General features: G+C 40.1%; 1 protein-coding gene across 8 annotated transcripts in view; it reads right to left on the bottom strand.

Moving 5' to 3' along the window:
- Positions 1-2102: 2102 nt before the first annotated feature.
- ntng1 (netrin G1) overlaps positions 2103-26921 on the bottom strand; it is a 150158-nt gene continuing 125339 nt past the window's right edge. For 2 of the 8 annotated variants that reach the window (XM_023326053.1, XM_023326052.1), the window contains exons 6-8: positions 19409-19576; positions 15489-15623; positions 2103-3997 (exon numbers count right to left, since the gene is read on the bottom strand). In XM_023326053.1, coding sequence (XP_023181821.1) covers positions 3744-3997; positions 15489-15623; positions 19409-19576 — 557 coding nt within the window. In that variant the 3' untranslated portion in view covers positions 2103-3743. Of the gene's footprint in view, positions 3998-15488; positions 15624-19408; positions 19577-21925; positions 21986-23724; positions 23770-26921 lie in introns of all 8 variants that reach the window. The other 6 variants (XM_023326054.1, XM_023326057.1, XM_023326056.1 and 3 more) reach the window with 6 other exon arrangements.

A 26921-nucleotide genomic window follows, 5' to 3' on the forward strand; every position in this document is an offset into this window, starting at 1 on the left:
GGTCGTCCAACAGCTGCTCAGGATGAAACATCTTGGATGCAGTCCTCTCCCCAAATGACAAAGCTCTATTTTAATTCTCCACGCAGCGTGGCGCGTTGACACCTGGGCTGAGCGCACGGCTGAAATCGGGGCCACTGTAGGGGACCTTGACAAACAAGTGACTTTGACTGAATTTATCAGGCAGTCCCTGGAGTTGCACACTTTCCACGCACACACACAAAACAGCGTTTGAGGAAAATTTGGTTCGTCTTGTGTCATCTCTATGGCTCATTTCAGGTTGTACTGTCCAGTATTTAATGGTCTCATTTGGTTTTATTGAATATATGTAATAAATCTGAGCCCTAAATTTAGACATTTGTTGGATTCAGACACTTCGCACAGGATTTCTCAAAGGCTTTTACGTTGAGTTAGATATTGAGCTTTCAGTTAACTCAGTATCTCAGCTCTACAGACACACATCGTCTGAGACGAACGATATGAAAAATTGTCTTCAGTTGATTTGGTGTGTGTGAGTCAATCTGGCAGGGAACAGGTGATCTCTTAATTTTCTGGAGGCGGTAGGAGTTTTATGAATGGTCTAACCTGTAAGTTTCTTCCCTCGTAAAAAAAAACAACAAGATGGCGGCTGCTTATGAGGCTGCATGCAGAGTGAATATTTCTGGGTATGAATTGGCAGCCTGTTAAATGTCCAACACGATGCAGCTAAGTGAATTGGAGTGCCGCTGAAAAGTTCATTTCTTTCATAAGTTGAATCCAAAAGGAGAAATTCATCTTTTATTTTGATTTATTAGAAAAATAAATAAATATATTTTGAGAGTTCTGTTCATCTCAGTTAATATTTACTGAAGAATTACAGCTTCCCAAGGTTGGTCAGATTTGTTTTTTAGTTCTTTTGTTTGGGATGGTCAACTCGTTCCCTTTGCACTGACTCAGCACATTCAATTTACATTGAACTCAAAATCGTCATAATAATAGAAAGCCACAAGTCGACGCTAGCTAGCTAGTTTATCAGGTGAGCCTGTAGAGGGCGTTTTATTTAACCAACAGGCACGCTAGCTAAAATTGCTGCTCTAAAGAAATTTTAGAGTTCAGTCGACCAGCAGCACCGCAGAAGTTAACATTTAGCTTCTAACATCTAGCTCACCTGTTTCCAATGTTAGCTAATTAGCATATTTCAGCTTCTGAAGCGTCATTTTCTTCCACATGTTTTGGAGACGTTCAACGAAATGAAATTGCGCAAGTAATTAGCTACTGTGTTCCGCAGAAAAATCCACAAATAGGTCAATCTGCTTAAGCAATTGTTGAGGGGGTCCACTGTTTTGAATTATTATTTTTTTTGCATGCGGAGTTCAGAAAATGTCAGCAACAACATTTTCCATCTAGTTTTGAATTTTTAAAATTGCGATATGATGCGTCGCTTTATGAGAACGTCATTAGGTCTCTTAGCCAAATTCATGCTCTCAGAGATGTTTTTAAAAATTGTTTTTTTTTTTAAAGGTATTCATTTTTTTCTCGCAGCGATTAGATCTGGGAATGTCTTGCTGACGTTGCACTCTCTTTTTAAAAGCTATTTTTGATAATCGCGCGTTTTCTTGCAGCCGTGGAACGTGGGGATGCATGTGATCATGTTTTCACAATGAAGTGTGACGAAAACAAAACAACATTCTTACAAATGAACCATCAGTCTTAATTATATACCATTTAATATAGCCTATGTTACATTTTGGTGTTTTCATCTGAGATTTTTCAATAAAAACATCAAAACGTACAGAGTGTCCAGTACGAATATGTATCTGAGACTTTTTGGGAGAGACATTGTCTGTAATTTATGTAAAAAAAACCCCCAAAAAACATAAATTTCGACACTTATATTGAGATTCAGGACGATATTTGTATGCAGCTTATAACAGCATGTTTGTTGTGTGAAAATAAAAAATTCAAAAGCCTGCTTACATGAGAGAAGAAATGATTAAGACAGGGAAGATTGCATCATTTAAAAAAAAAAAAAAAAAACACACACACACACACAGTTGGACAATCTATAAAAATTTAAGAAATAAATCACACACGGTGAAAACCGGCTGATAAAACGATCGACACGGTTTGGTTTTTCACTTTTATTCACTTAAATCTTCAAGTGTTAAAGCAAGAACAAAACATTTATAATGTCCTTTGGTGGGATTTTAATACACTTTATTAATACTTTATATGTAAACTAATATTCTTTGATGCCAGCACGTTGCCAATACAAAGGGAAATCAGCTGCACAACTAAAAAGAAACAAAAAAATCATTAATAAAAACAAAAAGAAAGGGGAAATCAAAAGAGAAGAATACCATTGCTTCTGCATTTTGGATGTCTTAAATAGATACATTAAAGGTTGTCTTTTTTTTTCAGTCACAGTTTGGCAGAGATACAAAAAGGACTACATGACTCGTTTATTTATTTTTTGTTTTTCCTTCATTTTGCCAAGAAAAAGAACTTGCAAATACACTGGATGGTTCTGTATGCACTTCTTGTCTGCCCGGGGTAAAAAAAAAAACAACCAACCAACCAACAAACAAACAAAAAAAAAAAACTACCCTCTGTCCACGATTGCAGGGAGCGAGGTGGCCTTAAGACAGAAACGGAGTCAAACAGCTTTACTTAGATTATCTTTTTGGAAGTAGAGGAGAGGAATGAGAGAACGGAGGGAGGAGGAGGAAGAGGGGAGAGCGTCTTACACATGTGCATGACTAACATTGGACAGAAGAATCTTTCGACCGACGAGGGTTTGCAGAGTTCAAGTTCACAAATGCACGGGTCAGTGGCAGCGTGGGGTCAAAGGTGAGGGGGCTGAACAGGAGGAAGGGGTGAGACAGAAAGACCAAGAGGGAACGATGTCTGGGGGGGGATTTTGGGTTAACGCGGGCAAAGTTTTTTTGCGTCACAAAGAGGCAATCCGGACAGATTTCCTTCTATCCACTGACAATGCACTGACAGCAAAGAATGTCTATTTTGTTTTGTTTAGTTTCTTTCTTTTTTTTCCCCCACCTCTCTCCGTCTGTCATCGCCTTGAAGTGTAACAGTTTTCATCTCTGAGGACGGTCTTCTTCGCTGCTTGGCAAGGACAGGTATTTTTATATATATATTTTTTCTCTCTCTCTCTCTCCCCGCCATCGTCAGTCCAGCAAATATTAACTCGCAGATGCGTCCCGAGGGGGGCGGAGAGCTGGGGATCCGCAGGCCGCCGTCGGCTTGTGCGAGAGCTGATTGGCTGCAGCTGTTGTTGCCGTGGCAATAAGAAAGGGAGTGAACAAGTCTGTCACGTTGAGCTATTCCTCCCCAAACTGGAAGGATCTCATGTACCTGGTATGGCTTAGAGGGAGGTGGGTAGAGGAGGTGGTGGGGACTCACCGTTCTTTGATTTATCAGGCAAATGCTCAGTTACTCATACTTTTAATCATACTTTTTTTCTTATTTTTATTTTAGACACTCTTTACTTTTTATATGCTCTTTGAATTTAAATGAGAGGTTTCTGCTTTAGTCTGGCACATTCCCGTCATGGTCAGCACCGAGTCTGGCAGCGGAGAAAGCTCGGTGCGTCACAGTCCAGAAAGCTAATCTTGTGTTGTTTTTTTTTATTTATTTATTATTATTTATTAATTAAATGGTTGTCGGATATCTTTAAGGGAAGGAAGTATCGTGGGGGAGAGGTGGGACTGAGTGTCGCTCCCACTGGGGGCGGGGGGGAACAGGTCCGTTCAGAGCGCGGCGGCCCGGCGCGGCGTTTCCCTCCACAGCGCCACGCCGGCCAGCAGCAGCGTCAGCACGCTGCAGAGCGAAGGGGGCCTCAGGGACGCCTGGCCCGACTCGGGCCCCTTGCAGCCGCCCAGCTCGGACTCGCAGCGGGGCTTCTCGCACAGCAGGCCCGTGTGGGAGGCGGGACAGCTGCAGCGGTTGCTCACACACTCCCCGCCGTTTTGGCAGCGCAGGAGTTCGTTGTCACACACCCGGGCTGCGGCGAAAGGGATGTTAGCAGAGGAGAAGAAAAGGGTCAGAATATCGTGCGCACAAGCAACGGGCGACACTTTACTTGAAGGTGCAAGGCGATCACATCAAATTACCCCATGTGGTGATAGGAGTGATTAAGTTCTGTTTTTAAAATGTCAATTTCTTCAAGTAAATTGTCAGCAGATGCAATACAAAGCGTTTTTTAAAGGAAGATCGTCTATATAGCATTCACCAAATACTAACACAGTTTTACCAATCGGGTTGCTTCAGGAATCAGTACTACCTGCAATTTCTTCACATTTTTCTCGTATTAAGGCCACAAATTTTTAATGTATTTTGTGGAAAGTCTATGTGACAAACCAACACAAATTTAGGGGATGTACAGTACTAGTTTTCTTTCACACATAGTGTTTAATCTAATCTGATTAGGGAACCTACAGGACTCCTTGCAACTTTCTTATACAAAAAAATGATTATTGTTTAAAACACATTGCATTTATTGTGTTTGTATTGATAAAAAAAAATTTTAAATCGAAATCTTATCCAAGTCTGGTCTATCAAATACAATCCCAGCAAAACACTGACGTTGGGTTTGGATTGGGATCAAATGTGGAGAAGTTCAAGCAGGGTGAATGAAAACTGAATCTGAGGTTCAGTTTCACTTAAACTGTGTGAAAGCAACAGTTTCGATTCACCTCAGCAGTAGAAAAACACACAAACAATGCATCTAACTTCTTAAACTGTTACCAAAACTAGCAGTTTTTTGTTTTTTTTTAGAAATTCTTCACTTTCGTCAGCCAGTTTTTCCTGTAAATTGATGAGCCTGTCATAAAACCGCAGCAAGTTCTGGGCGAACCCCGAGGCCTCTGTCCACTGCTATATTTCCAAAAACATTTCCTAAGGAAATATCTAACAGGCATTCTTCCTAGACGCCCCAAAAGCCCTTGAGGTGGCCTCTTCTGTCGAGTGGAGGAGCAGCAAATGAGCGTCTGCTGGCGAAACGTTCACCGTGGCCTCAAGACGTCAACATCCAGAGGAAACTCAGACTAATTATAACTTTTTTTAATATATCTCATTAACTTGAGTAACTATCGATAGCTTGTGATGATGGATGAAGACTGCAGCGTAGATCGAATGTTAATGTGATTACTCTTTTTGTGTTCAAACCATTAAAGCCTTCGCAGCACTCCGGACTCCGTCTCGAAAGTATTTTCTGACGATTCCAGACTTGAGAGGTGTGAACTGCACTTCCGTTTAATTAATACTCAGCTGCTCCACTGTCTGCTGGAGTTCTCCGCTCAATACAGACAAACATCATCTGCCGCTCAGACGCAATACAAAGCCAGCTGCTAAAAGTCTGTCTAGAAAGACCTTGACAACAATCCTTACCAAAGGGGAGTTGTGCCACTTTCTAAACCCAGTGGGAATGAGGTGAACTACTCTAAATGATGCTCTCCTTTTAATTGTACGAAGAGGTGAAGCACCACCAACAAAATGCTTTGAGGGCTGTGGTTGTAAGTCTTGTTCCAATGCCGCAACAATCAAATACTGTAAAGGTGAGAAAGAACAATCCCCACAATCGTTGCCCTTCTCCTGAGTTAAAGGAATACGTTTTTTTCTTCTCCAAAGTCTTCTAAAGACCCAAAGTCCTTCCTGGTAGGGTGAGCACATAGTTGCGTTCTGATTCCGTGGCTCTGTTGTCAGTTTCTTCGCCAAGTGGGTTTATTCAACATCTCTGGGATGTTGAAGTATTGAAAGAGTCCTCGTTCACTGAACTGTAAGGTCGCGTTTGTATCTTTGGACACTTTTGAGAAGAGCCACGTCAGCTGCTTACTCTGCGTGCTTCATCTTTGTTGATCACTGCTTTCTGGTGACATAAGCAGAACCGCTGTATAAATTCAGTTTGTGAAAGCTTTACGCTGACATTTGACTTTCACACCTTTGACCTTTTTGGAAGCAGTTGTAGTGCGGATGGAAGTGAAAATGCTGAATTTTAGCCCAAGATACAATGATCAACTATGGGCTTTTCTCCAGACACCATGTCAAAGATTTTGATTTTAAAGTCTTAGATGATGTCTAAGACTTTAAAGTAGACAATGCAATTTGGTTGCATTAAGTTTTAGATACTGTTGAGAGCAGAAACTGACCCTTCCTTTAATGTCTGACTGGCCGACTTTGGCTAATTCTGAATTTCCCTTGAAGGACTTTCACTCATGCATCAATGTTCATGCTGTTTGTTCATGCATTTATGAATGAAACAAAGACAAAAAAAAAAAACATTGTATTTGTGTCCTTACAATGTTTGTAAGGACATTTTGAAGATATATTTGAAGACACCATTCCAAAGATTTAGTTTTGAACTTGTTGCAGAGTAAAAACTACTTCATTGTCTTTTTTTAGCAGGCTATTCAAAGTATCAGTTAGAATGTCCAAAAATGGAAGAAGTACAAAATTTACTACAAAGAAGTCTATGTTTTGCAGAGGCCTGTTCAGAGTTTATTACATCACATACATCAGGGAGTTTGGGGGTTTCAGTAAATGACAGAAAAGCTGAACAACTGTATTATTATTGTAGCAAAGTTACTCTTTTTTTTTTTCTTGTAAGAGGCAAATCTGTCTATAATGAAACATGTTGAATTTTGGAAATGTCACAGTTGAAGTAAGGATCTGCATTGCTTACAGTAATGCTACACATGCTAATCTCTAGCATAAGGTGCTAGAGATAAATTAAACCGTCAACGTTATAATCAAGTTGTGTTGCAGAGCCGTGTAATATTGACATCTCTCACACACACAGTGTGACATCATCTCCTGACCCAGAAAGGGTATTTAGTCAGGTTTTGTTCATAGGGAAACCTCTGACCTGGATTATTGAGGATTTTAATGTGTTTGTTGTATTCTTTTTTTTTTTTAAACATTGATGAGAAGCAACTGTAGGTTGTTTTGTAGGCTGTAGGGTGTCAGACATGTTAGTGCTACAGCAGTTCTGTTTTCTAATTGTATAAAAAAAAAATTGTTGTATTTATGTTTTTAAAAGATAAATCTCAGTTGCAAAATAGGTGACCAGAAATAAATAGCGAAATAGTTCTCATGTGATGTCACACTTTGTAGCTGGCAGCCATCTTGGTAGGTGCCCATAACTATCTATTATGACAGTTGCTATGGAGTTGGTATGACAACAGCAAACAAGCCACAATCTCTGTCTCATGCAGGTCAATCCCGAAGCCATGGTCCACCTACGCTTTGCGCTACGTTTACCTACCAAGATGGCGGCTCACTGGCGCCGATCACTTCAGAGTTGTGGGAACTATTTGTATTGGCCTCGACTTCTGTGACTGGTGCATCTCTTAATAATTTTTTATGGTAAAAGATTAGAAGGTGTAGAGATGTAGAAGTGTTTTAACCGTTTCAGGCATTTTGGCTAAATTTAGTAATTCTGTTTTCTTTTACAAAGTCATGTCAGAATTGTCAAAAAGAAAGTTTACACTGTTGACTTAAACATGATTTTAAAAGTTTACACTATATTTATATTTTGCCCCCCCACCCTTTTTTTTTTTTACCAAATAAGTTAGTAAGCTTCTTTATAATTTTATCTAATAAAGACACATTTAGATTGACAGTCAAGCATCCAAAATTGACACAAAACAAATCAAAGTTTAAACCTCAGTGTCCAACCATGTCCATTTAACTTTAGCTCTCTGACTAAACTTCCAGTAAATCAGCTCCATCACAACTGGAAAAATAAAAAATAAAGAAAATCCACAATCTCCTCAGTGCCTGCAAGGCTTCTCCTGGACAGCGCTGACTTTAAACAAACTGAACATTAGGTGAAAATTGGTGTATATTTAGAGCTGGGACACCGAGGCCACTCTATTCCCAGCGGAGGCAAGCTGTCAAGCAAGCTGGAGGCAAACAAAGCTGCACAGCACAAACTAATAAACCAACGGAGACAAATAAACAGTGATAAACAAAGGGACCACTTCTGCCGGTTTCACTCCTTCATGGGAGCGGGAAAACAATGTGGTGAGTAATATATGAAGTCTGTGGACCATAAATATCACAATAACAAATATCAGATCTCGCTCCTAATACTCAGGACTGGGTGTATTGCCATCTCCCCAGAATAGCCAAATAGAGCTTTGATGAAAACCTTTCTTAGAGTCTCTGTATAATGCGTGACTCATGTTTGTGCGCCTTGAGGGACAGGGAAAAAAAAGAAAGAAAGAAAAAAGTGTGGCGTGGCTCAGAAAGTTAGTTTTTACTGTCGATTCTGAGATTATGTCTGAAGACAAGCCAGATTGATAAAACCTGTTTGAAGGTTGTCTCCTTCGATCAAGCAGGTTTAAACAGGCATAAAAGGCTAAAAATCGATCATTATTCCAACATCGTCAATGGAAAACTTTTCTTTACTTGGTTTTACTTTTTATGCCGACAACAGCTCCATTTTGTAAAAACAGTCTGCTTTAAATTACATTTTGTTCGACAAAAACCTCCCATTTCAGTTGCATTCGTTCCTGCTATAATACAAATAAGTATATCTACAAACAAAAAAAAAAACACTTATTCCAGTGCAGGACAATGTTTCGTAAATTCTAAATAAGAACACAAGAATCATTTCTTTTTGCATTTACTCTCATCTAAAAGTAAAAGCAGCTAAAGGGAAAGCAGGCCTCAAGCTACGCGCGTCTGGAAAGGAATCCTCACGTTCAATTAAGAATGCGAGGCGCCTTGACATGAGGAAGATTAATGCTCACATAAATAAAGCAGATTTTCTTAATGTTGCTCTTCAGAGGAAGTGGCAGTCGGAGTTTTAATGTGGATTGACTTGTAAAAACACTACAGTACTTTAACAGCCAGGAGTTTCACTTCACATACAGTACAGACCAAAAGTTTGGACACACCTTCTAATTCAATGGGTTTTCTTTATTTTCATGACTATTTATAAGGCAAGAAATCCCACTTATTAACCTGACAGGGCACAGCTATGAAGTGAAAACCATTTCAGGTGACGACCTCTTGAAGCTCATCAAGAAAATGAAGAGTGTGTGTAAAGCAGTAATCACAGCAAAAGGTTGCTACTTTGAAGAAACTAGAATATAAGGGGTATTTTCAGTTGTTTTACACTTTTTGTTTAGTGCATATGTCCACATGTGTTATTCATAGTTTTGATGCCTTCAGTGTGAATCTACAATGTCAATAGTCATGAAAATAAAGGAAACTCATTGAATTAAAAGGTGTGACCAAACTTTTGGTCTGTACTGTATGTCTGAAAGTCTTCAAAGTTTCATTCTTCAGTTTTACCATTGATGATCAATTGGATTTAGAATAAGACTTTGACTGGGCACTTTAGATGAAACTTTGTCTTTGCAACTCGGGCCGCCGGGGTTAGGACTGTCGGATGGTAAACTTTCGTCCCGACCAGAACATCTTCTTCCACATGTTAGTGAAATTTAAACCTCTTTACTTGTTTAAGGGATTGTATCTGCAGATTCAGCAGTTTACCTGCAGAATACATAAAGCACTTTTTGCTGACTTTTTAAAGTGCACACAAATTACCCATATATATATATTTATATAGAGGCGACTTCTGCAAATGTGAAGGAAGCGGGACTTTAAATGCACACTGATGATTTTTGGGTTTTATTTGTAAAGATAAATAAAAGCAACAGACACTTTTCCTTCTTCACAGCTGTGAGCTCCTTCATGATGGTCGGCGGCATAAAATCTTAATGAAATTTGCTAAAGCTTGTGGTTGAAAGAAGACAAAATGGGGGAAAAAAAGGCTAAACAGGAATGAATGTTTTGCAAAGCAATGTGTAATGACTAGGAATAGTGCTGCAAAGAAACAGATTTCGGTAACACTTTATTTGAAGGGGTGTTCATAAGACTGACATGACACCATCATAAATATGACATAACATCTGTTATGAAGATGGAGTCTTTATGAATGTTGTCATGAAGTGTCATTTGGTAAATAATGACACTTTTAATGCAAAGTTGTGCTAAAAGTTGCATTAAAAGAGCCGAGGTTGCTTTATTTGGTGAATGTTGACACTTTAATGCAAAGTTGGAACTTTTAATTTAGTTTTAGTTTAATTTTTAAAGAAACTTTGCATTTAAAGTGTCATTATTTACTGAATGACACTTCATGACAACAGTCATAAACATTCATAAAGACTTCTCCGTGCTCATGACAGCTACGTTATGCCATTTATGACCGTGTCGTGTCAGTCTCATGCACACCCTGTCAAATAAAGTGCTACCCACATTTCCATAGTTTTGTTTTCTGCCAAAATGCTCATTTAAAATGTCGAGAGTTAAACAGTTTTGGAGTTTAAAATAATAATAATTTAACTTAAAAACAACCTATTTACTTAATATCTCCTCATTTTAGTCTAGCATCAGGAAAAGTCTTGAACTGCAGCAGAGCACCATGTTGGCAGAGTTCTCGTTTCTTCACGTGGCATTTTTTGGTTTATTTCCGGCACTAATTTGCACATTTTCTACCTAAACACACACAGAGTCACAGAAATCCTCCATTTTATTCACATTTTGGGAATTAAGCAGCCAGAAGTTCACAAACCATCACGAACGGGGCTTTTCCCACCGCGCTTAAAGACGCATTCATCGTAGTTTATGTAAACGTCTGAAACTGAAGGAAGAGATAATAAATGTAAAAAAAATAAAATAAAATTCATTGTTCTCGCATCGAGCTCACAGTAATTACTGATTAAGTGAGTTTAGTCTGATTTAATGTCAGAAGATAATATTAAAGGTATGGATTAAAATGCTGTTTGATTTTCATTACACATTAATAAGCGCACTTTCTCTTTAAGAGACGTCCTGTGAAAGATTCACCCGACACGAGGCTTAAGGCTGAGCAGCGAGTTCAGCTGAATTCAAAGGCCGGTCCAGGTAACGGCCGTACCCTGCAGGCATGGTGCTTCATCGCCCGCCAATTAAGCAGAGCCAAAAATCTAACATGAAACACAGGTATTGATTATTTGGGAACGCCAGTCAATAAAACGGTTGTGTCAGACATGTAAGCTCAGTGAGATTAAAGGTGCCGCAGAGCCACCCGTAGCCTCAGAACTCCTTTCAGAGCTCGCCGGCTTGATCCGCTCTCCATCTCCCCCCACGATTTTCTTTCTTTCCGCATTACCGCAGGTAAACAAAGGCGGCACAAGGCAGTAAATGACAAGATTTGTTGTGTTTGCCTTTGATATGAGTGATAATATTTAGAGAAGGAAACCCGTGAACTAGGTGTGCGTGTCTGAGAGAGGGATGTGTTTGAGGAGAGATTTAATTTTTAATTGCATTTTTCAGTCCGACTGCAGATTGAGCCTCGGTCAGGAGCAGAAGCACCGCATCAGCAAAACCCCCAAAACAGAACAAGGCTGGAAAGTTTTCCAACCAGCAGCAAATGTCCAGTTAAAACTGGATCAATGATTTAAAAACGACATTTTAGATAGAAACTAACATGTGGCAAGACTCTTGGATCCATTTCTTGACTCGTACAGTTACATGAACACCATGTTCCCTTGTGTTTCCTGTTTTGAAGAGTGGCACTGTTTCAGGTAATATTTATACCACAATTAAACAGGATAAGATCAATTAAAATGGACGGTTTCAAGAAACGCTTGATATAAAACCAGAGGTGGGCAGAGTACCCAAAAGATTTTACTCAAGTAAAAGTAAAAAGTAGCTGTCCAAGAAATGACTCAAGAGTAAAAAAGCATTTGGTAAAAGGTCTACTCAAGTACTGAGTAATTGATCAAATCATCAATCATTTCATATTTAAAAATTGCATCATCAGATGGACCAAAATGTAAAGTTAAGTGGAAACTTTGGAATTTTAAAGACCAAAATGACAATTATTCACATTTTTTGCCCCCTAACTCAGTTTCTTTCAATATAAAACGTGTGACGCTGCAACCAAACCTGGAGGCGTCGTGTGTTTGTTCCTGGTGATATTTTTGGTTAGAACATGATTGTTTTTCATTCAGTGGGTGGAGAATCCAGAAATGCGACATTTTGAGAGTAGCGACACTTCATGATAAAATTACTCGAGTAAAGTAAAAGGTACAGCGTAATAAAAATTCTCCTAAATGTATATTTTTTCAAACAAAAAAAGGTTACTCCAGGTAATGTAGCTAGTTACTAACTCTGGTTAAAATTACATCTCGTCTTTATTCCTGTGGGTCAGATCTTACTGAAAAAAAAGGGAAGTCAAAGACTATCGATTCAAATTTCCTAAAATCACTGCTCAACTACTAAAAAGTAAATTATATGACCCTAAACTTTATCAGTTCCATTTATTTTAAAGAAACCACAGAGCTTGCCACTAAAACCAGCACCATCAATTTATTTTAAACGTGTTCTCAAATTAAAGGTTGGATTTTATTATTCTCCTGCCATAAAAATGTAATTTATCTCAAGACCCTTGTCACAGATTCGCCAAGATTGCCAATAACCATGGAGGGTGCTTCACGTGTTACAGCGGTGGATCCCAAGGAACCTGCACTACATCGCAGTGCAGGCGATAAAGAACTAATGGTGGGGGGTTGAGATTTTAATCTCCTGTCCTCAAATAAAATGCATCTGTTATTTTTGATAGAACAGAAAACAACGTTCTGACGCAGCTCCGATGAATACAGATAACGTTCTCTGTAGAGAGATCCTAACTGTCCTTGAGCTTTTACGTGCTAAACACAATATTTAGATGACTATGTAAAGCTGTGTGTGATGCTGTGAAGTGAAATACATACACATTCGGAGGATGTTTAGGCTTCATAATGCTTATGTTTTCTCTTTATGGCCTTTAATTAGTCGCAAGGCCAAGTTTTTACACTTCAGCCAACTATAATTGGGTAACACGTCAATATTTATGTGGGTTGGACGAAATATGGGACACTATAGAGTAGTCTATCTGCTCTCTTATTCAGTATTTTTGGTGGGTAGAAAAAAAAAAAAAAACACGTGTGTAAATCGTCGCTGCGACGAAATTCTCTCCCCGTTTAGGTTGGTAATTTCTGGGATAAACAGAGTTCCTACTAGGACGTACTGACAGTGGAGACTGGCTCCAATACTGTTCAACATTGGTTACGGATTTCCGATAACCCTTCCAAAAAAATGTCTACCGCGTGGCGCATCGAGAGTTAGCATGGATTCACCCCGAGGAGGGCGCGCCACCCGCGCCACGCTCGCTTCTCCCTCCCAAACGTCCCTTTGTGTGGAAACAGATGTGCGTGTTGACAGCGTGTGTTTACTCTGTACACGCTGAATATATTAGTAGCCACCAACAAGTTGCAGTGGAAAAACAGTGCATTTTAATGAAGATCCATCTGTGCCAAAATGACTAAAATAGCCCAGTGTTTTTGTCACTGAATATAAATTACAACACAGCAGGTTTGGAACGCTGCAGACTGACAATGACTATATTAAAAATTTAAGCAAAAATAAGGTATTATTAGGTTACAGTAGGTGTTGTGCGTTAAAGTTACCTTATGTTCAGCAGGAATGAGTGCTGAACTGTGACTGACCTCCTGTGTGACATCCACCTCCGCAATAAAAGATACAGGAACACGGTGCTGTACGGCGTCGTATTGGATCTAACAGTGTTCAGGAGAAGTTCCTCCCTCACTGATGTGCCTGTTAAGCTTTTGTAGAGAAATGAGGTTCAATGTTTATGTAATGTGCATTTTTAGGGTAAAAGCAGGGATGTCCAAGTCATTTCGTCAACATTCGCCAAAATCACATTTTTACAGCACTGACTTCCACACCTTAAGCCAAAGATACAGAGACAACTATATAAGTTTAAAATGCTGAATATGACTGACCATCTTCCTGTTATTTGCCAGGTTCTCTGAAGCTGCTTTATACATCAGCAGTTTAAGATAATTAGAAACATTATTTAATGTGAAATTAGTTTATATATAAAAAACAACAACGGCACTGGCAGCATATTCTTGAAGAACTGCAATATGTTCCATCAAGGAGTGTCAAGTCTTCTAATAAAATTACCCAATATTTTATTATGAAGTTAGCGACTGATCAACCAACTAAAGCAGTCCATGTTTCCATTTCTGGTATAATGTTTAGGATTTTGTTTTGGAAATACCATGTAAAATACCTTGGAAAGCCTTCACAAGTTTTCTAATTCCATTAGAATCTCGATGCTAGCTTCGACAGCTAGCATAAGACCCAGGAAGCAGCTGGATCTTCTGCTAGCTCTAAGTTTCAGTGACTTTGGGCAAACTTATGAGCTTCAAACTTTTATTCGTAAAGCTAATACTAGCCACAGGAGATAGCATTCGGCAAGTCTTGTTTTTCCAGCCTCTGCTGTGATGTGTTGGCTACGTCTTGCCAAGAAAGCGCTGCATACATATTGTTGTTGTCTTCAACAAAATTGGTTACAAAAATTTGGTCAGCAGCGCTTGTCTTTTGTCTCATGGTGTACCTGTGAAAAGTGCAGGACATCCATACTATTTCATTTTTATTTGTTGCAGCTCTTGCAGAGCTCTTGTTCTTTCCCCAGGCAGTTCTTTAAGGTTAATGTTTGTTACCAGTTTTATTCAGTTGACAGAGGGAGAATAAGAAAACTTTGATTATTCTATTTAAAAAAAACACACAAAAAAACAAGGGAAAATAAACATAAGAATCCTCCAAGAAATAATTAAAAAATCCTCTCACATGTCACATCCAAAGGAAACTTTGCATTTTCTGCCTGGAGCACAATCAGAGTCGGCACAAATGTCTTTTATCTCAAAATTTCTCTGTCAGAGACTTTACATCCACCTGAAGTTCACGTCTCCCTTTTCTCTGCCTGCAGATTCGTCAGGGAAACTTTGGCTTGACGAAAACAATGAAAAATTGGTGACATTTGGAGGAAAACGACGGCTTCGTGGGGCATGCTTTGGAAAACGGCTGGAGGAAATATAAACGCCAAACCTATAATGGATGTGCTGGACCTGAAAATGACCTGAAAATCTCCTTTAAGAGAAATGTCAGTGTTGGGCGTCATTGTCCCGCTGCGTGTTTGCACGGAGGGAATCGCAGGCAGCCTGTCAAGCAGTCAATATTGACTCAGCTGTGGTGTTGATTGCGAGTGGCGCGCTGTGCCTGTGCCCGAGTTACCGAGCAGCATGCATCCTGCCATGCCGTTGCTTCTTTTTGTCCAGTTCGAGGCCATAACGGGCACCCGCCGATCCCACATCGCTAATGCAGCCACGGGACGGAGGGGTTGGGGGGAGGAAATGCAAGGTTTCGGCTAACGGCGTAGGCATCTACATCAACAGTCGTGTCGCGCATGTGCAGCACATTCCTCCAGCCAAAGTTCGGGAATCAAACAGAGAAGGTAAACATCGGAGAAAGACACCAGAAGGAGACAGAGCTGGGGGAGGGTATGGGTGGGGGGTGGAGAGGAGGCAGGGGGGGGGGGGGGGAGAGAACAGTCGGCACGTTTCGGACATACGGAGAGTCGTGGTTCTACTTACATTTGCAGCCATTTTCCCACAAATAGCCGGGTAGGCACTCCTGACACTTGGGGCCCGTAGTGCCCTCCTTACATGTACAATATCCTGTGCCATTACAGTGATCACTGACTGAGCCAGAGGGATTACAATTACACTCTGAAAAAACAAGACACACACACACACATACACACACAGGCTGGAGAACAGGGTGGTGCTTTGACTTCCCGCCACACGTCTAGGATTCTCACAGCTTCTCGAGTTCTGTCAGAGGCATCGGTAAATTAGAATATCGTAGGAAAAGACTTTCAAAAAATAGATTTATTACACACAGAGGGATACGGTTCAAGCATTTATTTCTGTTAAATGTGATTAGCCTGGCTCACAGCTAAGAGAAATCATGAGTCAACACAGGAATGCTACAACTTACTCCACCGTTGCCCAGCAGACATTCGTCAACGCCAGCCACAAGGAGGGTAGGGGTCGCTAAATCTTATTCCTAAAGAAGGTTGTTGCTCACAAATTGAGTGAAGGGAAGTTAATGGCAAGCTAAGTGTGGCACCTAGTGAACAAGCAACAGGGACAGATAACCACAATCTTGAGAGAAGTTTGAAGCAGAGTCCTTCAAGACTTTTGGGGAGATTCATAAGATTTGAACTGCAGCTTGAGTCAGAGCTTTAAGAGCAACCACACAAAAACACATCCGGGACAAGGACTAAAACTGCTTCATACCTAGTCGCTCCTGAACTTCTAACAAAACTATTTGTTAAAACTGCCACTGTGTTCTGATGGTATATAGCATGAGACAGATAATCTGTGGAAAGAAAGAGTTCTCGTACTGGCATCCAGAGAACTACACCTCTACACTCAAAAAAAAAAACAGAGCAAGGAGGAGGGTCCTAGTGTTGTCAATCATGCTTGTATACGCGCGATTCAAGGTGCTAATGGCGGAGAAACAACTTACCAGTCCAGGAAAACTGTTTATCTGACATCATCGGTGGCCAAGCTAGCTAGCGTTAGCATTCATGACAGACGCCGCTGTGGGGAGCTAGCTATGGTGTAGCAGGAAGCAAGGTGGAGGGGGTGAGCAGCACGTACCGGAGTCTGATTGAGAAGGCAGAGATTTTTCACAGATTATCTGTCTCATACCGTCACCGCATAGTGAAAATGTTTAACAAATATGTAAAAAGCTAATTGTTTTTTATGAAATTGACATACTTCAGCTTTAAGCACAAAATATAATATTTTCATAAATATGATCATCTTAAGTGGCATTTTAATTGGAAAATAAAGGTCCTGGAGTTGGGAGGAAGAGTGGAAATGCTTTTCAAGCTTCTTGAGACCCAATAACAAAATGTTCACATTTTGCAATCATTTTGGGAGGAACGTCAGCTGCATGTGTTTGTTGGTTGTGCTTTGTTAAGTCCAAAGGTAGCACAGCCGTCTCACAAGAAACTTTAGAAAACCTCAGGTCAAACTGAATGTTGCATATTCACTACCTGCTAATCAGAGTCATCAAAATGACCAGAAGTACAAGCATATCCCTTTGTGTGTAATCAGTCTATAGAACACAGGAATTTTCCTTTTTCAATTGAAATATTAAATAAATAAATAAATGGCATTTTCCCTGATATTCTAATCCATGGAAACAAACCTGTACTTCTAATAGAAAAAGTCTGACTAGAGTTCAAGAATTTACACAGTGGGAAATGCTACCATTTCAACGGTAATGAGGACAGAGAAAATGAGCAAAGAATGAAGTAGAATTCAAATGCATGAACGCCTTAAACACATTACAACATATCTGTATTGAATTTGTCATTAAAACGAGAACCTAGCATGCAATGGGCTTTTTATGCAAAGCAATATCAGTAGATCTGATTTCAGATGAACTGAGGAGAGCCTATGTGAGCATGCGTCTGTAAAAGTCAGAATCATTCATACAGAGATAAAGATGAACAGATAGAAGATGGACGACAGTGTGGAACAAAAAATGAGAGACCTGCACATTGAAATGGGCATTGTTGTAATAAATTCCTTCATTCCAACTATAATCTTCGAAATGCGTACGTCTTCCCTTGCTGAAATTGACGGAGACGGGTGGTCTTAACCAAAGCTTTGACGTGAAAAGGAAGCAAATAACCTCTTGCGTCTCCGGTGACCTACGCTTAATTGACCTTCCCACAGAAACTAGAACACTCTGCAGTCAAAGTGGCAGCTATTTTGACAGTCGCTGACTAAAACATTGCACCTTAATGTGGTTGCGTTGCATGTGGCTTCACCTGAGTGACACCCAGGGGTCAGGCGAGAGGAGAGAGGTGACAGCATGTGACAAACTGGCGGGTCAGAGAAAGAGAGTCAGGGTGACGGCGAGCTCGGCACTCAGTAACGCCTCTGTGACTCTTAATACCAAGTGACGGGTTTCAGCTGCTCCTCCTGAGGCCATTTCATGTATATGACATATGCACTTGCCTGGCATCTTTGACTGCCTGTGTGACTTCTCTGGGGAAAAAAAAAAAATCTCTCAGAACTCGTGTTACCTGTCAGACTTCCCCCTCAGGATGTACAAATGCACCTGACACTCGGAGCTGTGAATTCACACTGCCGATACTTGGAAAATATTTCAGTAGGGAACCAAGCTATTCCCTCGGGAGTCACATGAGTTGTCGTACACAGAGCAGACGTAGATGTGGTTTAAGAATCTTTGTATATGAATCATGACGAAAATAGAAGAACGAGGCGATTACGGCCCTTTTTTTATGTTGTGTACTACGAAAATGTGGGCATGAAATAGCAGGCAAGTCAAGTCCAGAGATTACTTTTTTTTTTTTTAACTTACTACAATTCTGTCACAGTTTGCATATCTGCTGCTTTGGCAAAGGATAAGCCTAGCTTAAAGTTAGCATACTTGCTTACAAATACTGTTTGAAATTATGGGAAATATCAAATAATTAGCATTACTTGAATTGTCAAATTAGTTTTGTCTTTGGTGATTTTTGTAAGTTCTAGAAATTGAAATGATTAAAATCGTTTTATTAACTAGTCTATGCATCCCAGTAGGCTAACAATTTTGTCAACCTCAAACCTTGTTCAGCTAACTTAGCTTTTTACTCCGCCTTGCTGTTGAATCACACAATTAATGACGATAAATAAATAAATTGGAAATCTAGAAATGGTCAAGACAAAGAATTGGCAAACTTTTAGCTAAATGTGTATACATTTAAAATGTAGCCGTTTCTCTAGGTATCTACAGTCTAGCTAGTTATTACATCAACTAGTCTTCGTATGCTATTAGGCTACCATGCTAACATTTTTGTCATATTCAATCCTTGTTCAGCTAGCTTAGCTTTATACTACCTCCAGCTGTTGAATTACACCATTAATGAAAATGTAAAAAATTATAGTTTGGAAATTTATGATCAAGACAAGCATTCAGCAAAAGGTTTGTACATTTTAAATGTAACTGTTTCCTCTAGAAAGCCACAGTCTATAGCTTTCATACTTGTTAGAAAAATAAAATTTTTTTAATTTTATTTTTGATATGCTCTTTTTATATAAAAACCCGAAATATGCTAAAAACCCTGCTTAGTTCATTTCACCCGTTTCGATTACGACCTAACATTTCAAACATAATTGCATCACACTAGCTAGGAACTGAATGTGCAACATCAAAATTTAAACAGCCAACAACATCAGTCTTGCCATTACATCTTAAGCATAGAAGACGCTAAAACTACGTCAACCTGATTACCGTAGCTGCACTATTGCGCCAAAAAGAGCGGCGAAAAGAGGGAGACTCTGGGACATGAGGACAGGACAATGCACTTGGATGGCGCACTGGTGTAGCATGAAGTGACACTACCATTTCGGAGTCAAAGACAGGAAGTGAGGTGGAAAAGGTGTGAAGCGTGATGTCAGTGAAGAGGGCCAGGTGGGGGACTAACCTATGCACACATTTTCATCGTCCAGTTCTGCTGAGGCATTGCGGTAGTAGCCCAGCTTGCACAGCTGGCAGTGCTGGCCCCTAGTGTTGTGCTTGCAGCTCACGCAAATGACGGTGTTTATCACCTCGAGGTAGCTACATCGGTTGGAGTGGCCGAAGCATTCGCAGTCTTGCAAGAAGAGAGGAAGTGTGGAGGGAAGAGACGGGTAAAAGAGGGTTGAGATGTTCGTGCTGCGAGTGCTACAGCGAAGGGTAAGCATAAGTCTGAGCGAGAGGCGCCATGGCATGCGAGATGAAAATGCTGATGCTGCATATCGGAGGTGATGTTGGTAGACCATTGTCAGTCTGGCAAAGGTACAGCCAGAGTTAGAAACACACACAATCACACACAAAAAAAATAAAATAAATAAATAAATTTGCATTGTTAGTAGGATTTGAGAGGTCACATTACTCCAAGCACGTCACAGCACAAGGCGACAAAGATGGTACAGAGACATGATAACAACTCAACATCACAAAGCATAAGGCAGGTCAAACCATGAATGAGGTGGGCATTCAACTTCGCGTGGGTGGTAGGAAATTATATATTTTTTTGCTTTCCTTGATTGGATTCTTAATAAATTTGTTAGCTCAAAGTAGAGATGTTCACAAGTTTTCCAAGTCAAGAGTCAAGTCTATCACATCAAGTACCTAGTCTCTAATAACTGAGATTAACATTCTCAAATCAGACACATGCATAGTGCACCTAATCCACCAAAATTTAGCAGGTTATTAATTAAGATTGTTAAGATAAAGTGTGTAATTCTTCAATTATATTGGGTACACAGGCTATTTTTTTCCCTCTACGCTGAGTTGGAGATTTTGCCAGATTATTAGCAAACCTTGTTCTTAATCAGCTTTTAAACACTTATTTGTTTAGGTGTAAACTCTAAACAAGGTATTAAATAAGGAGCTAGGCGTAATGTGGAGAGTGAATGAAAAGCAGTATTGACATTTTAGAATAAACAGAAGTGTCTTTATGGTGTTGATAGCTTTATTTTATTAAGCTAACATCATTAGCATAATGACGTTAGCTAATAAATTTGCAGATAAATTTAGTTTGTTCTGAAACTAAAGAAACTTATTCAAGGCAGAGGTCAGTTTAAAATACACCCATACATGTTTGTTGATGCTACAACAAACATGAATAGACTGGTGGACCATTTGTAGCTCACAGTCTGCACAGAAAAAAAAAACCAACAACAAAACATCTCTAATTTTTCTTCAGGTAAAATTTCCTACCAGAATTCTACCAGAATTATTTGGTCAAATTTGGGCAACCATAGCTGCCAATATTTTATCGGAAAGAACAATTTTATTTTATTTTTTACAGTGCATGAATGTCCCTGGTTGAACAAAAATTAATCAAATGCACCGTTTGGTCCAAGAGTATGCACAGTTCTGTTTGAGCTTGAACATATTGGACAACAAAAGTTGATAAGGTAAAGAACCAAATCTAAGTCTAAATTAAAAAAAATATATATTTTGCAATTTAATTGCAACTCCAGTCAGACACTTTTAACACCTGTGAAAGGATTTCTATATTTAACTAAAACAACCTTGATTCACAAAGCAAGTTGAGAATAATCAAAACCTAATATAATGTTTTTTAAAAGCCATAACAAAAGTCATGTCTAAGAGGAAGTATGAAGTTGAAGGCGATTGGCAGAATGGGTACAGTCTTTGTAACTTCATGGTGGTGCTTCATAAGGCATAGCAGTTGGTCGGAGAGCAACCCTATCTAAACGCTCTCCAAGTGAGGTTCAGACTGTCACACTGAGTGACCGCTGACACATTATGTGGCACAGCTCAGACAGATGTGACCCTTAAGCCTTGTTGGCAACCGAGTACACTGACAGCCTCGTCAAGATTCCAGAACAGGGAAGGTTAGCAGATGGAGCTTTCTTCCAAGGGATTGCGGTTATTAAGGATCTGTATTGAGGTCAGTTCTCTCAGTTCGACCGACACCAACCTGACCGGGCTTGAAAAAAAACACAAAAGGCGCAGGAATTCGAGTTCTGTTCTACCTCCCGTCTGTGTCAGCCGGTCCTAGCTGAGCGTGAGCTAAAACCCTTCCACGTTACACGCCTCACTCCTTCAGACATAGTCTCGCAAGACAAATATTCTCCCTTTGCTAGAAATAGGCTAAGGTCATAAATCATGCACACATTGGGGGGAGGGTTTGGTGAGGGGGAAGGAACGTTCCCCAAAAATAGTTGCAGCAGAAGAAACGACTCCTTTTATAGTGTTTAGAATCCATTCTCTGTAAGAATGAGACTTTCGTGTGCTGTTTGCACCGAAAGCCATCAGTCCAGCTCTGAGCTGGAGGTACAGACGATAAGATTTTGGAGCTCTCCGGCACTGTGGTGCAAGGATCAGGGAGGTTACAAGTCAACATAAACGCACATGGGGGGTGAGGGGTGATGAGGGAAGGCTGTGGTGTCATCTGGGGACGATGTACGAGTTCCAGAGCTCCTACCTCGCTTGCTGTTTGCAGCGTGGACAGAAGGGGCAGTGGACAATGCAACTTGAGGAGCTACTGGACGGATTAAAAGAAGAAAACAAACAAATGAAAGAAAACATACTGCAATCAAATATAACACATGTAATGCCAGAGAGAAACGAAAATAATAATAAAAAAAACAGGCATTGTGCCCAATGAAATTGTAAAAGTAATGATAAGAAGAAGAAAAAAATAAATAAAAGGGCAACGTGTTCGACGATGACGAACGATGGCAATGACAAATAAGGAGACGCGTGCCAGGTGGAGCTGGCTGAGTGCAGCAGCATCTGTTACGAATGCCCTCAATCAAGAACAATAAAAATCTCATTGTTCCTTCTCAGTACTTCATTTCATTACTAATGACTTTGTGTTATTTACCACCCCGCGTGTGTTTCCCCCAGACAGAAAGTATCCATTCGAAATGCTTTCTACTCAATATGGGGCAAAAAACCCCAAAAATGCTCAGGTTCTAAATTTGTGCACAAAAAAACCAACCAGCTGTGAACACACCTATCTATTGATTTATGTTTACAAGTGAGGAAACTAACCAAAGGTCAAATAAATGTAATGTCCAACCTTCGCTTTTTGTACTTCACGACATAAGACCTCAACATATACTATTTTTGCACTGATTCATTTTCAGAAACAGATCGATGCTGTGGTGTTGAAAAGTGTTTTCCCGCTTACAAATGTCACAGTTTTGCTTTTTGTCACAGATAAATGTTTCAGGTGACCAACAAAATTTAATGTCTGGCCAATTTCTCAGATAAAAAGCCGGTTCCAACTTGGTGCTACGTAAAAAGAAGAGATATCTGGCACAACTGCTATCACTGATCGGGTTGTGAACAATTTTAGGCTAAACTGTGAAACGTCTCTTGACAACATGACGTAGGCTGATAGATCTTCAAGAGCAACACATCGAGGCCAAGGTGAGAAACGATGGCACTGCCATCTATCAATCTATGAAGTGCTACAATGTCATTTCTATGACTCCAATGAACCACGTTAAGGGACATTGTCAACAAATTAAAAAATCATGGAAGAGTTGCAACCCTTCCCGGGAGCGGCTGGCCCACGTATAACATTCCAAAAGCACGGCGACGACGCGCAAGAGCCCAGAAAACTAGACGGTTCTGTAGATCTCATATGCATCTGTGCACATAATCCAAGAGTTTTTATCTTCTTCAGAAGCCGGATGGCTTGGCTCTACCAGACAACCTGGACAGAGAATGTCTTGCCTTCAGTACAGCAGAATAATCTGAACACAGGAGCGAGGGTTTTTGTTTTTGGACAGCCTTTCTCCATGAATAAATCAAATTTAACTCAAACTATCTTTGTTGATAGACATTGTTTCACTGAAACATTTAAGTTTGACAAAAAAGTAGAAAGCAAGTGGGTATTTTTTAAAGACTCTTTTCATGATGAGTTAAACAAAGACGAGCCTGTCATCTGCATATAACTTCACCAAAAACCCCTTCAGGTTTTTCAGCTGATCAAGATGCTACTTTCTTGGAACCTCTTATCCTAATGTACACATATACAGTCCAAATACCGAAGGTTAGAAATAATAAAGCATCGTAGAGTACTTGCTAAATCTAGATCTCTCCTTTAAACCTTTATAACAGCAAAATAAGCAGATAAATAATCTATCTCTCGAAGATGGAACACAGCACTTTTGGCTACTGAGAGCCAGTTTTTGTTGACATATCATACAAAGACCTAAAGTAAATGAATCTGTGGAAAAGGTAGCTGGTGTCACAATCTTAAATGCCTACCTTCTTTTCGGTTAGCAACACCTAGAGATGAGACATTCGGCCGTACTGCGTGCAATTAGAAGAAATAAGGAGTTATTCATGTGCCTTTTGCGTGATTCACTTAACAGATTGTCTACGGGAAGGAGAGGGGAGGGGGGGGCTATGTGGTCATTGACACAGACAACTGGAGACATGAAGATGTCCGGCATGACTCAAAATCAGTAGGTTGGGGAATCTGCACATACAAATGGGGTACAGGGCTGACATGGACGAGCAAGGAGAATGCATCCAAAGACCCTTTAAAAGGACATTGGAACAACGTTGTATGTAATTGGCGTGACTGTTGGGTGCGTGTGTGCAACAATGAGCACAGAACTAAAGAGACAAAACTCTCTGAAACGTAGCATTTCAAACATGACTTATGTCGAGTATCTGATACTACTTATGGCAAATGAAGACTTTAGGGGGCATTTTGTTTAATTCATCACATTGACTTTGCAATCAATATCTAATTATGGCGTATTTCTGGTGGAGGAATAACAATGAATAAATAATGGCAGGTGCTGGCACTTGGAATGACGGACTGCTGTGGGTAGCATAACCTCATAATTACATACAAGTCAGTATTTCCGTGTCAGGGAAATACTTTGCGGTTGGAAATGGAGAGGACTCAGCCAAACGGGGAGGAATCCGGATAACTTTTCCTCATTGTGCCCCTTTATCTCTTCACTTGATCTTTCTGTCCTTTCGCTATCGACTCCATGAATCATGCAATCTGTCCCAATTAACATCCAGCGGTGTCCTGGCGAGGAGCCTATTTCCCTAACTATGCATGCAAAAAGAATATGAGAGCTGTTCATGAGGCGGTCTTTCAATAAATGACTGTTTTTTTTTTTTGTTTTTTTTTTTACTGTGAGGGATACGGGGCCTTGCCAAAGTATCTATATTTCTTTATTGCATTTTTGTCTTGTTATAACTGCAAACGTTTATGGATTTTATTGAGAATTGATTGGTTAACAAAAAAAACCCCAACATATTTGTAATATTGTAACTGGATTTTATTAAGTGGTATCAGACGATTTAAACAAGACCTTTCACACCACGTTACAACAAAAACAAAGCAAAACAAAAAATCCATTAAAATATATTGCAGTTTGCAGTCGGAACACGACAAAACGTGAAAAAGTTCAGGGGCTACGAATGTTTTTGCAAGGCCTCGTCAATGTTTCAAATCCCTTTCGTTGGGCCGGAATAAAACAAGACTTTAGCTTTGAGCTCGGTGTATCTGCACGCTGACAGCAACGTTTGAAGCAACTCAGATTTACTAGTTATTGATTCTGAATTTGCTTCAGCAGAGGCTTATCAAGTACAGCGTTCTAATCCCTTTATATCTTTATTTCTTTTTTTTTTTTAAAGAAAAAAAAGAATATTTAAAAGCCGTGCTTACACGGAGAGCCCCGTATCACTGCCGGCTGTGACATCTCCAGGGGTTTAAAGTCATGTAAGTTGCCGGATGAGAAGCTCTTTGAAATGACAGATTAACAAATAAAGAGCTTAAGAAGCAGGGCACGGCTCATCACCACTCAAACTCAGGTCTTATATCTTACGTGAAGTGCCCTGTTTTGGGTTTTTTTTTTCTTTCCACTATCTTTATTTTGTATCCGTTGTCGCTCTCAGGAGCGAAGCAGCTTCCAAAGAATCGCGAGGAACACAAATGACTAGACACGATGCCGATGAACGCGCTGGCCGGATCTGTGAGATGTACGTTCAATAAGGCGAGCTGATTTCATGTTTGCGATTGACTGGAAGCAACACACATCTGGGTCCCCCCGTCCCTCCCTTAATTACTCGGCTATGGAGAATATGAAGGTAAGGCGAGTTAAATGAGTGGTGACGGATTTTAATCAATGCCATACTCGTAATGAAATGCAATCTAGCAGGGCCGGGATTGTTTTTAAAATATTAATTTCACTTTAATGGTCCGCATTAGGCAATTCTGCCCGGCTTAATAAACTTGAAATAGAATTGGAGAAAAGTCAATAAGGAATTCAATTACCTTCAACCAACAACATGAAAAAGCGCACGCTCCGCCTCGAATCCTTTCAACAACCTCAAGGACGTCATAACCTTTTTGCCCCCCCCCCCTGCTGCTTTGCTAATAATGCACACATAAACTTGATATTTGTTTGTGCTGAAAGCGTCGTCCTCTTCTTTAAGCATGTTTTAGAAAACAAAGGCAGTCAGCACGTTCAGGTTTTACTGTTGGCATCGTTCTGCTGCGACGAGACAGCTAGTCGTAAGAAATCCTAATCCCTTCCCCCTTACCCCATTGGAGGGGCAATCTTCTGGATAAGAAGTGAAGGTTTGTCTAAATTCTACCTCACCATACCCTCCAATCCAAACACAGGCAAACACACGCACACACACCTTTCAGGTTCGACACTCTCCATGTGAAGGATTTGAGGACAACCGTTGGACATGGTGTGGCCTGGCATTTTTGGATGAGATGGAGAAGCCGGATGTGCATATGCAAGCATGTACGAGGACCGTGCAGACACACACACACACCGAGCTTTACTCCTGCCATGCACAGAGAAGAGGCATAATTTCTGCATTTGTGATGATGGGGGGGGCAGGCAGTGGGAGATTGTTAGAAGTGGGAGGGAGGGAGTGTGTGTGGACCGGGGCTTGGCTGTGTGTCCATTTCTGACTCGTCTCAACAGCGTCGCACTTTAAAGCGGTGTTTTCGTCCGGCGTATAAGCCTGATTAAAATGCCACCTGGGGACAATCTGTTTCCATCTCAAGTCCCAGGCAAACATGTTTTGAGAAACTGTTTAAATGCGTATCTTACTTGGGAATAATGACAAAGAGGATGTGAACTGAAGGTTGTTAACTCTCTGTACCCTCTACATTCATTCGCACCGCTGGCATAAAAAGCCTTCAACTAAATCCATTTCATATTGATGTATTGGATTTTTTGCTATTATGTCATTATCATAATTAAAGTGATACCCTTTTTTAAAAAAAAACAAAACAAAAACAAATATATTTTCTGAAACACTTTGACTCATTTCTCAAGAATCTTTTGGAACTTCAAAAGTGGAAATTGCAAACACAATTGTCGATAAAATTACTTCATTGTCTGAGTTTCTTTTTTAACTAAATTGTCTGAAGCTTGAGCATTGTTTGTGTATTTAAAATTCATAATTTGAAGAAA

Source organism: Xiphophorus maculatus, chromosome 21 (assembly GCF_002775205.1).
Source record: "Xiphophorus maculatus strain JP 163 A chromosome 21, X_maculatus-5.0-male, whole genome shotgun sequence".
In the NCBI taxonomy this organism is placed as follows: Eukaryota; Metazoa; Chordata; class Actinopteri; order Cyprinodontiformes; family Poeciliidae; genus Xiphophorus; species Xiphophorus maculatus.